The sequence below is a fragment of the Triturus cristatus genome, chromosome 6 (assembly GCF_964204655.1).
Source record: "Triturus cristatus chromosome 6, aTriCri1.1, whole genome shotgun sequence".
In the NCBI taxonomy this organism is placed as follows: domain Eukaryota; kingdom Metazoa; phylum Chordata; class Amphibia; order Caudata; family Salamandridae; genus Triturus; species Triturus cristatus.
Window position 1 is genome coordinate 29,063,431 of NC_140589.1, and position 12,526 is coordinate 29,075,956.

General features: G+C 42.8%; 1 protein-coding gene across 1 annotated transcript in view; it reads left to right on the forward strand.

Moving 5' to 3' along the window:
• Positions 1-12,526, forward strand: part of LOC146813679 (solute carrier family 22 member 7-like) — a 316,070-nt gene that overhangs the window by 49,041 nt on the left and 254,503 nt on the right. The window contains exon 3 of the mRNA XM_085610174.1: positions 11,717-11,820. Within this exon, the coding sequence (XP_085466300.1) occupies positions 11,717-11,820 (104 nt within the window). The remainder of the gene's footprint in view (positions 1-11,716; positions 11,821-12,526) is intronic.

Sequence of the window (12,526 nt, forward strand, 5' to 3'; positions counted from 1 at the left end):
GTTTTCAATTGTCTCGCGGTGCATGATAGCGAGAAGAAAGACGTCACTGCGGGCGCAAACTGTCGCGAGACAGCGCAAATGGCTAAAAACAATACAACATCTCATGGAGAACGCGGGGATTCAGGTAAGGCGATCGCGAGCGCGCGAGAATGTATTATTTTACAGCGCGAGCAAGAAACAAATTATCGCTAGGCTGCGGAATGCAGAAATTTTGACATTTTCGCGCTTTCCGCGGAACGCGAAAATGTCAAATTATCGCAATTTCCATGACCGAAACGAAATTTTAGCCCAGGCCTAGTTACAACCAGCTTTCCCTATGTTCTTTCTATAATGCAGTAACTGACATGCATTCTCTTGTCCTTTCACTGTAGAACCCGGCTGGGTCCTCACGTGAGTTTTTACTTTCACCTTTCACTTCACTGTCACAGAGGCAGCACTCTCTTCACCCAGGTAATTCCCTATAGATGCCTTCTCATTAGTTTTCCTGCATTTGTGCCGGTATATGGGCCTTATGCTTTCCTTATTTTGTTTTAGATGTCCCTACATCGTCAATCCTGAGGAGACCCCCATTGATAGAAGGGTCGAAACGCCGTCGACAAGTAAAAAAGAACAGACCATTATCCAGCCCGTATCATTGTGTACTGAAGCTGTAAAAAATACTGTATAAGAATGGTTGTTTTTCACAACTGATGGAAACCGTGTACATAATAATTCACTTTGTATATTCACTTATTGGTTCCATTTCTTCACTTGGGGACACAATGCACAAACAGTACTACTTTTGACTGTAAGAAGTGTACTTATTGTTTATTTATTTTTTTTTTTTTTTCATAAAATATGTTATACCGAGCAAACTGTGTAGAAGGTTTTTCTTGCCCTCTGACATTAGATGGTCCTTTTTATTGCGAATGTGCATAAGTATTTCAAATATTCGTTCTATTTATCCACAGGAACCTTACTAAAAAGAATTATCCCAAATGCAAACAATCATATAAAGATCACAAAAACACATACATATATACAATATAACTTTAAAAGGGCAAATCGTCCATAAATCCAGAGACAGCTGGTTGACGGTGGAGAACGTATGATACAGTCAGTGGGACAATTGATCTATATCCCAGTATGTGTGTTCAATTCTTCCTCTTTGTTCAGACCATAGGGAAATATGGTATTTAGATCGATGATGTACTTCAATTTGAGAATTCTAAGATGTTTTTCCATTTCCCTGCCTCGTATGTGTTTGTCAATTCTGCAAAAGTTAAGCAAGTTTTTGTCACTATTGTGTGAATTGTAGAAATGACGTGCAATGGGATATATGAAATCTTGATTTGTTATAGCCCTCTGATGTTCAAGCATGCGCTTCTTGAGTGGATGTTTCGTACTACCTATGTAGCACATCCCGCATGGACACTCTAATTGGTATACCACATATTCGGTAGTACAGGTAATAAATTTTCCTGATCGTTCGTTCCTTACCATCGTGGGTTTTGAAGGTTTTGCAATTACTTATGTGTTTGCATGCTTTACAAGCATTACACTTGTAGAATCCCTCCTTCCTCTGTACCCATGTCCCAGTGGGTTGTGCCTGTTGGTAACTGTGGACTAACTTGACTTTGAGTGACATTGGCGCCTTTATGTAAAGGTAGGTGATTTCCCCATTACTTTCCCAATGACGGTGCCCGCTTTAATGAGGCCCCAATGTTTTTTCATAAGTGCTCTAAGGCTAACCGATTTGGTGTTGTATGTGGTGATCATGCGTGGATTGTTTTCTGGGGTCTTTCCCATGATTCTGGTTCTCTGTTCACTGAAGAAGACCTCTGATTGTTTAACATAGCTCACTTTATCTGTGGCTGGTTTCAAAACCCGCTCAGAATTGCCACATTGTTTGAACCTCTGAATCATTTTAGCACTTTCTGCCCTGAAACATTTTTCCGTGCTACAGTTCCTGTGAGCACGCAGCAGCTCCCTGTAGGGAATGCTGTTGATAAGGGATGATGGATAGTGGCTACGTGCATGCAGGACTGCATTCCCAGCAGTTTCCTTTCTAAAAAGTGTTGTGGTCAATTTGTTGTTCTATACACTGACTCTGATATCCAAAAAGTCACAAGACTTGTCACTGAGAGAGTGGGTAAAGCTCAAGATCAGATCGTTGGCTGACAATACATCGATGAACTCGGTGGCCAGATCCAGGCCACCGTCCCAGATGATAAAGAGATCATCGATGTATCTCAGCCATAACGGGACATGCTCGGTATATTTCTCAAGTGTGTCAGTCCACACTACCTGCTCCTCCCACCAGCCCAGGAAAAGATTTGCTAAGCTGGGGGCGAAGCAGGTACCCATTGCTGACCCGGATCTCTGGCGGTATAGTGTTTGAAAATAATGTAAGTTTCATTAACCACTGTACAGCAATATTTCCTGCACTTTCGTGATAGTAACTCTACCATGTCTATGATGACGTTTCTTTGGTGTTTACAAAATGCAGTTCTACCCGCTTCCGGGTAACTTAACAAAGGCCTTCACGGCTGAAACGCGTTGTTTTGAGCAATAAACTCTTCACAGATTTGGATGGTGTGCCGCCTCATTCCTTTTTGGCTTGAATTTTTCGGATGATATATATATACAAATATATATATATATGTATATATAGTTATTGTTTGTAATATTAAATTATTTAATAATTTTGAAATTATAATATAAATTAAAATTATTAGTTTAAAAATTGTTTTTAAAGTAGATATATGTCAATGTATATATTAATTACTATATATGTGTGTTCAACTTTTTTTGAATTAAGTTAATTTGTTATGTTTGTTAAAAGATATATTAAATGCATTTTTTTAGATTAATGTAACTATTTAATGTATGTAATATTTATTAATGTGTTTTGTATATATTTAAAAAACGATAATTAGTACAACGGTATTAATGACATCGATTTCGTTTTTTGAAATTTTCTTTTATTTACCATTATAAAGATATGATGACGATATTTTTTTCATTGATATTTTGGTTGTGATATTTTTGTATCGCAATATCTAGGGGGTGGATATTATGTCAGTGAACCACTTTGTTCAGTGGGCCTAACTGGGTCCCTTTAGCTGGCCCATTCTGTATCGCAATCAGACAAGACTTGTAACTTTGTCCTGGTCCAGCACATGTTTTTTAGCAATATTTTTACTGAAATCTTTAAAACTGGATCTCTCTGGATCTACTAATTTGATTTATGTCATGGTGGCCTGTTTTATTTGATGAGAAGAACTCAAATGTTCTAATCTGGGGTGGAATCATTTTTGTGTGATGTGTTCACTTTATTCCTGTTTGAAGTGTTGCTCAAATACTTTTCACATTGCCTCTCAGTTAAGCCTGACTGTTCTGTGCCAAATTACAAGAGGGTTGAGCACAGGTTAATATCGGGTTGGCTTGTACTTCACCCTGCCAAGGCTTGTGATTGCTGCTTGACCACGGTTTTTACACCCTCTGTCAACCAACAACCCAGTTGCTCACATATCACAATGATAGCATAAGATAGACTATTTAGAAACCTATGACAGTCATCGTAGATCTGTTATTTCATCCAGTTTTGAAGTTTGTAATCTGGGTTTAACGCTATTCGTAAAACTCATCATAATTAGTTCAAAGATGAAAGTCTTTGTGCTATTTCTGAAGCCAATCACTGCTTGATTTGTAATTTATATGTCATGAAGTTTTGATAAGCAAGATCAATCAGAAACACATTCATTGATTATTTAGTTATTCCTTAGTTTAGAAATTATTCCCTCCATAATTCTATAATTTTCTCTATTTTAATCACCAGCTTTAAGGCATTTTCTTTTAGTTTTAGGTTCTTAAACACACACAGGACAGGTTCCATTTTAGCTCCAGTCTTCATTTTACTTGGTCTGTCCAGCTTTTTTACCTTTTCCCCAGATACTGCATGGTATTATGACATAAAGACTTTAAGGCCTGACTCAATTTTAAGGAGCCAAGGCTCCATTCTCTATTCCTGCATACTCATCAACATGTCTGCCTTTGACACAGATGGCGTCTGCCGTTAACTTTCTAGTGAACCTGTGACAGTGTCAATTCATTCAGACATATACATCAACTAGACCCCTGATGCAACATCAGTCTGGAACAAGTGCCTTGTTATCTCTATTTCAAGGTCAAATAAGAACAATAGCCCAAATAATGTAGTCTGAATTGTCACATTTTTACCTTATTTGTTTAAAGGAATGTATTTTACAGAAGCATCTTGATGCTCATGGGCTATAACAGACATTCCTAAAGTACAGTTGGAAATTCCATCCTAGATAATATAAAGGGGTCGATTATGAGGCTGTTCGGAAGGGCTCCGAATACGATTCAGGACCCTTGTTTCCTACCGAATCGTACACAGTTCGAGTCTTTCAGAGCAGAACCCTACAGTTCCATGGACACGGTTTACGAGTGAGTGATTACGATGACAGATTCGGACAACCATTCCAATTTGGTTTACCTGAAATGAAACAGCTGATGGAATCTGTCTTTCGGGGCCCATAGCCGGCCCCCCTTCGCCTTCTGAATCAGGCCCGTGGGGGTACCATGGGACCCACCTTTCAAACCATGCACAGTGTGGCAGGCACCAAGAGTTGCCTGCCACAGGGTGCATTATTTTCCCCAGCCAGCCATGAGATCTTGTGTTCTTGTTCCGAACACAGGCTCCCATAGAAGTCAATGGGAGTCCGACCAAATCGTATCAGGAAGCATCTGGACTCATCTAAATCACTCAGATTGACTCCCCCAATCGAGTAGTTTGGAAAGAATTCCAAAACCGATTCAGTCAGAATGCTTTCCGGACGAGATTGTAATCGGCCCCATATTATAAAAGGACTGCCACTCAACCACTTGTCAGGAAATAAACTTCCCCTAGGTGGCTTTTTAGGTAGCAGTGCCAATATAAGGGCATGCCATGCAAAAAGTCCAGATGATCCTTATTGGTTTACGGGGCTTACTTTAATAATCGCAAGTGTTCCACTTGTGGTAGTATGGCCGAGCAGCTTAGGTTTATCATGGAGGAGTGTTAGGCATTTGTTGTACACAGTCAGTCAAGAAATACAAGACCTAATTATAAAAATAACATTGATTTTTATAGGAATTTGGACATCACGATCTTTAGAATTCTTTAAGTACTTTTGGAGTCATCAGTTTTTCAAGAAAGCACTAAAAATGCTCAAATAAAGTTTTTGGAGGTATGAGTCTCGAACATGGTAATGTTATGCTATGGGAGGAAACACCGCAAACAAACGTACATTGCAAACAGATATTGCAGCCAGAGTTCCGATGTGCCCTTTTGGATTTATGATGCTAGGGGGCCAGGGTCCAAGAAACCATCAGCAGTTTCAGGCTACTTGCCCTGGGGTGTTTGGGTGCAGAGGTGCAGGTCAGGATGGTAGCCTTAAAGCTACACTAAAAAAGTCAACGAGACCTGAAACAAATGCTGCATGGAGGGACTTGAGGGCAAGTCTGGGTGAACCCAAAGGGGCCTCAGGTCATGAAGACCCCTAGACCAAGGAGGCACAGTGAGAAGTCAAGGCTCTGGGCTGTGGACCTTGGGTGCAAAAGGTCTTGACTGGCTGGCCACTAGAGTTCAAGGCTCTCATGGTTTGTTGGTCGGTTCTGCAGAGGGAAAGAAAACATAACAGCAGGGCCACTCTGGTTGTGGAGCTCATCTGTCCTGAAGCCCCTCAAATTGTGGGAAAGCTTCCAAGGTGGTGGTGTTGGACTGGATGGAAAATAAGCCTTGGCTGATGCAAGTACTCTGGTACTCAGGATATTGGTCTAGGGGGGCTCCTGATGGATCTGGCGTCTCAAATCATGGTAGAGGGAGATGGGGCTGACCTTCTAAACCATAAAGACTTCCTCCTTGAAGTGATGCTCCTTTGGTGGGCCAGGTGGCCAGCAGCAAGGTGAACCGGACAGATGCAGCCGGTGCCTGCAGATGCAGGGGAAGTGCTGGGCCATCCTCCAAGTGGTTGGGATGATGCATAGCTGCAGGATGAGTCGGTCTTTGAAATGGTCAAGGAACAAGCAGCCCTTAAATACTCAATTTAGGGGTGTTTAGAGGAGTATATGGTAGTAACTAATGGACTATACTCCCTGTATGACCACTTCGTGTAGTGAACTGGGATAATCCTGACACGCCTGGATGGAGTTTTTCGAGTTCCGCTGCACGGAACTCTGCGAATTGCAAAAAATATTCAGCCGTACTGCGCAGAGCTCCGCAAGCGGCGGAGTGCGTTAAATAAATGCAGTTCCCTGTGATTTTCAGTGCCAGATGCTTGCCCACACTGTGAAATCATCGTGAATGGCACAATGCACAGCTCAAGTGGGCACTGCTTCCTTTCTGCCGCTCGAGTAGAGTTTTACTCACGCAGCAGCTTTCTCAACACGAACAGACAGTTTTTCAACATGAGCGGTCACAAGCATACGCAACCACTCCCAATGAGAAATCTGACCGCCCGCATTGAGAAATCTCTCTAGGAGGTTGATTTTCCATGCTTGCACTCACCGACTTGATGTTGACGATCGCGAACAAGGAAAAATCCCGCTGGGAGGTGGATTTTCCTTGTTCGCCAACTTGATGTTGACAAACGCGAGCCAGGAGAAAAACTCTGCTCCGCTAAGTGTTTTTCGGAACTCCGTGAGCGCCCCGTAACCTGAAGTGTGGAAAACTCTGCAAACTCTGCGAGCGGAGCGGAGTTCACCACCAAGATGTAATCCTGACCCAGAAGTCCCTATTTCACCAAAAATCAAGATGGTGGAAACTCCCTTGGCTGTTCACTTCAGATAGACTTTTTAGGCGTGACTAGCCTGTGAGTGAAATACACTTCCTGAATATTTAATGTCCCACCTGCTCTGGTACCAAATGGGCCCCAGAGCAGGGAGTGGCATTCCTCAGGTCTGGGGTAAAGCCGGGCTCATATATAAAAGGCAATAGAGGCTTTGAATCATTAGCCATCTTGCTGGAGGAGGTGGGAACACCTTCTGCCAAGCAAACATTGTTCCTGACCACTGAGAGTGCAGGCTCTCCCTTGCAGCGGTTAGAAACGTGTCTGTTGTGGCAGGCTGGGAGGTACCAGTCAGCCAACATACTAAGGGGGTCATTACAATGACAGACAGACTTCAGCCCTTTCGCCATCGTATTGTATCTGGGATCGCCCGCCTTAAAGGTGGCGGTCCCACAGGGCAAATTACGATACGACCACCACTGTGGCGGTCGCATTGCCCCATGTTTTGTATTCTGGCGGGTGCTGCACCAGCCGCAAGACAAAACTGACACCCCACACATATCCCTGCACTACGTGGCAAGCACCATGCGGCGCCTACCACATGGTTTAGGGATATGAAGGTGGGGCACCATAGGTGCCCCCATTGCCTATGCCCCTTGCCGTTTTGCAGCAGGTCGACCACCGCAGAACAACTGGCAGAAAGAGATATTGTAATCCCTATGGCGGTCAAAGTCAGGCACCGCCCACTTTATGGGACTACAGGGAGGTCTGACAGGCGGTTGGATATAGACCTGTCTGGATCGCAGAGGCAGAGTTTCCGACCGCCACCGGTCAAGAAGCCATTATAATATGGCAGACGGAGATCCCTGTTCCAATGGCGGGGAGACCACCACCGACAGCCTGTTGGTGGTGGTCTCCACACAATTGCAATCATGCCCTTTCTGGCTAGTAGGCTTACAGGTATCACCCCTAAGGTGGTCTCTAAGTGCATGTCTACATAAATCTGATACTGGCATCAGTATGGATTTATTAAGACGAGGTGTTTGATACCAAACATCATTATTTTCAGGGAAGCCATTATGGAACTCATAATGACAAGTGCCGAGAAGATACTTTAAAATGGCTTCGTGCTCAATTGCAATGACTAGTAAAGAAACTAGGATCATGCAGATGTGAACTTACTTGTAATATAATTAACCCTGCCTTAGGGCTCTAAAGCCCTGCTATAGGGGTGACTTACATATAGTACATGCAGTGTACTTTGGAATTACACACAGGGAGGGGGCAATGTCGTATTTTCAGAATGGTTTGCACAATTTGACGCATTCTGTAATGGCAGTCTGCATGCAGTTTGTGTGTGTGTCCCTTAAAGTGGCATAATATCTGCTAAAGATCTTAGGGCCCCTTCTTTAGTACCCATGCCCTGCATACCAGTGATACCACTTACCAGGGACTTATAGGTAGGACTGGGCATAAAATATCACTCTGTTTGCAGAGTTTGCAGAGTGTCTCCCACTCCTGGCTCCACGTAGAACTTGAAGTTCTGAAAAACTCTGCAGAGCGGGCAGAGTGGAGTTTCTTCTCTTCCGCGGCTCGCCAATGTTGAGTTGGTGAGCACGAGTGAGGGAAATCTTACTCCAGACCACCTCCTGGTGACATTTCTCTATGTGGATAGTCACAGCGTTTGCTATCACTCACATTGAGGAACCTTCCGCTTGCATTGAGGAAGCTGTTGCTCAAGTAGAATTTCTACTTGAGTGGAAGAAAGAAGCACCACCCTTTTGTGATGCCATGGTGCCATTTGTGCTGATTTTACAGTGCTGGATAAACACCCGGCCCAAAAAATCTGTACGTGTCGCACTCCACCGCTTGCAGAAACCTGTGTAGCGCAGTGGAGTTCTTTGGTCACTTCGCATGAACTCCACCCAGGCCTACTTACAGGGGTGCTAAAGTCCTTGCCAATTGGATTATAGTTTACCTTTGTCTTGTTATAGGGAAAGACCTCTGGCACTGGGGCCATCTTAGCAGGGACCCAGTGCACTACCAGTCAAAAGGGGAAAAAAGTGGGCGTGACCATGTCAAAAAAAGGAACTTTCATAGACCAGATCTCTGACCCAGTTTAAAGATCCAGATGTGCACAGCACCAGACTCCAGCTTGACTGAAGAAGCCTCGAGCAAGACACTCCGAGGCTCTGCGGAGTATTCCATTCTGTTATGTTTCATACAGGTACCCTGTTATAGGCTCAGGCAGTGAATACACCTTTCACCTATATTTCCCCTGCCATTACACTATACAATGCTGACACACTGACACGAGACGCTGAGGTTCCTGCACGCAGACACTCCAGCTTGCAGTGGTCCGACATCCCTCACGGGGTGTCCATCTCTAGACCAAGATGGGGTCCCACAGTCTTTCAATTCAGGTAATGGGGTTGGCTTTATCCTAGGGGGATTCTTAACTCTAAACCTACATTCATGCTAGGTACACTTAGGTACATCTAGTTTGAGTTGCATCGTAGGACTACGCATTATTACTGTCCTGTATCTTTATACTTGCCTGTATTCATTGTTTTGGCACTGTGGTAGGAATCTACCATCATTTTACTCTATGGGTGCTTACAATCCTTTATATCTGTTTCTGTCTTATGGTTCTTTCAGCACACCTATTTTACATTAGAATGACGCTAGTTCAATAAATACGTATGGAAAACGTCCCCACCATTTATTCTGTGTCTTTCTCTGAGACGAAATGAACACGAGTAACCAAGCAAAAAATACTGTACTGTTTCCACGATCCCTGATGGGACAGAGTTGTCATGTTCGATACTTAACAAGAACTATTATATCCTTGGTAAGAGGGGTTTATATTGGCACTGTGAACTAGCTGGTATACAGGCTAACATACTCAGTGGGGGTGTCTGGAACCAGTCTGGACTCCAATCCCGCAGTGTATGATGTCTAAACGCACAGATCCTGTATATGTTTATAGGAACAACACGACAATTCTCCCTTCAATAACTGGTGCCAGCATTGTACTCACACAGAATTAATCTCCTAGCTGTTATACTCAAAATAACTTACAAGCTACTTCAAACAGACAATAAATCCTACTGTCCAGGTATGTGCACCACCTCTGAAACACAGGCTCATTATTTATTTATCTGCTAGAACTAGTAGTGTGCTTAGAGATAGCACAATCAGGGTGTTAAGGGCTGTAAATTGTGATGTTACCATTTTCCATTTTCACTGTTATTTTAATTCTTATATTCTGTGATGTTGCCAACGTTGTGCGCGCTAGATCCTAGCATTTTATATAACTATTTTAAAATTAATATGTTGAACTGCAGATTCTCTCTCTAGTGGTTTTGAAAGTGTAAATCATTAACAAACTATTGTTTTGATTACCCTGTTAGTAACTAAAAAGCATTGATACCACTTCAACTATATTTTGGATGGGGTTGCGCCGGACTACAAAAACATTTCTTTCACATTCAAGCATTGGTGCATTGAACTGAGTTCACTTGTGTCACCAGTGGGTGTGAAAACAAACTTTATAGAGCTGAGCCAAAGACTCAATATACGCAAAGCTGTGATCGGTGCACCTCACCACCTTCTCACCCAGAAGGAAAATACAGTAAGATCCGCATATCAGACATGAAGACCTTTGGAGCCTTTGTAGGCGGGAGCATGAACGATTTAGAGGGAGAATTATTTTAAAAGGAAGCAAAGGATAACCTTCCCAGGGCCTGGGGATATTGTTGGGTATCGCCAAAGGCATATAGACAGCTATATTATAAATAAAGCACAACACATTGGAAAGCCCACAATACTATTCAGCATTTAATGTAAAAACAGCACGAAGCACAGCAAATATTCAACAGACAAATGTAATTTCAATGGAACTCACAGTAGATGATGATCAGATGGAGATTAATGTTGAAATACATAAAATATAGAATAATTTAATAATGTTTTCTCTCAATAAATGTCTATGTAAGATAATTATATAACAAAAAATTTCAGCAAAATCATATCTAATGAGCAGGTGACAGGAACTTAGAAACGTATACTGGACAAAGTGCGAGACAACCCTAAGGAGAAGTTGTCAATCACAAGTACAATACTGAGCTCATTCCTCTCCCAAAACCCACTTCCAGGTGCCCACCCTGGGAACACGGTTGTGCTTTGCAAAGGTACAACTCTAAATACAAGTTTGCAAGCATAATCAAGCGAAGAACTGGAATGCTCTCCCTCTTTCCCTCCGTTCGGAATCTTCTGAAATTCTTTTCCGAAACAAATTGTAAACATGGCTGTTCCAGGTAAAGGTCTTCGCTGTCCCCTTTCCATTTACAGTTCTGCTCAGCGCGGGGACACACTTTTTTATTGTAACCACGCGCCTTATGAGAGTTATTGTTATGATGATTATTATTATTAATAAGGCTAAAGGACACTTCATACCTATATTTAATTATAAAACATATGGTTAGACCATGTGACGTGGCAATAGATCAGAAATATCGCTGCAGTACATTGGAATATAGGATCATGTTTTCACATTCATACCTGTAGGATGTGAAATGGTCAAGTATTCTGTTTTAAAATTAGGGTCAAGATGTTCTGTTGTTTGATGGGAATAGAGGAAACCCTGGGATCTCATGGGTCCATCTACATACAGTAGAAAAACAATGGGCAGATATAATGGCCAAAGTTAGGTGTGTTTACCTCTAAATATGTCTGAAACTACAGCACAATACTCTGGCTCCTATTTCATCTGCATGTATGTGTGGGACCTGGGCCAGTGGGTTCATGAATGACCCATCATAAAATGAGTGAGAGCCCTATCAAAGCAATGGCGACGAGGAACTCTTGGAACAACCCAACTGGAGAAGATACATTCTCTGTGATCAGGGACTCTGACATCTACCTCTGCCTCTCTCTTTCAGTGGGACCTCGTGTGCGAGCAGAAGTGGCTCAATAAGGCCTCATCCACCTTCTTCTTCATCGGGGTCATGGTGGGGGCCATTTTGAATGGTTACTTGTCTGATAGGTACAGTATATATTTATTGTTTCTATAATTCATATGTGTTAGTTCCTCCTTGTGATTCAATTCTTGCAACCCTGGATATACTGTACTTTTTGTGTAATAAGCATTGTGCACCATGGTATCTGCTAAGCAAGCATTTGTGTTGTCTCTCACAAGTCACCGAATCTCTGTTGATTAAATCTGAGTGAAACAGTTTAGGAGTTGCTGCTGTAGTGGCCAATGTAGCCTGAGCTGCTGCCTGTCCAGTAATCCTAAACAAATGGACAGGTTCATGCATGGTGGCTGTTGTGTTGTAGCGAGGGGCAAGGTGAGTGGTGACCTCTGCACTTGTGAGGCCTTTAGCTAGAAGATCCCCAGGGCCCCGAAATAAGTTACTGCAGACACAGGAGTGACAACATGGACCACAAGGTCCGAGCCTTGCCTACTTTTATAAGTTCTCATGCTCGCGTGACTGCAGCACGTATCACCGGGTTAGTGCTACGGGAAACATTAGAAAACGCTCTCCTTCCTAAACATGTTGGGGTTACCCAAACATACAACATAATACACAGACAACACACACAAACCAAAGCAGCAGGATGGTTCTTCATGCTTACAGGATGCTTTGGATTCTCCTAGACTGTGATATACTTCACAGCCGACAGAATGCCAACCTACCAGGATCGGTACATCAAAAAATCCTGAAACCTTTTGGGAACAACTGGCTTCG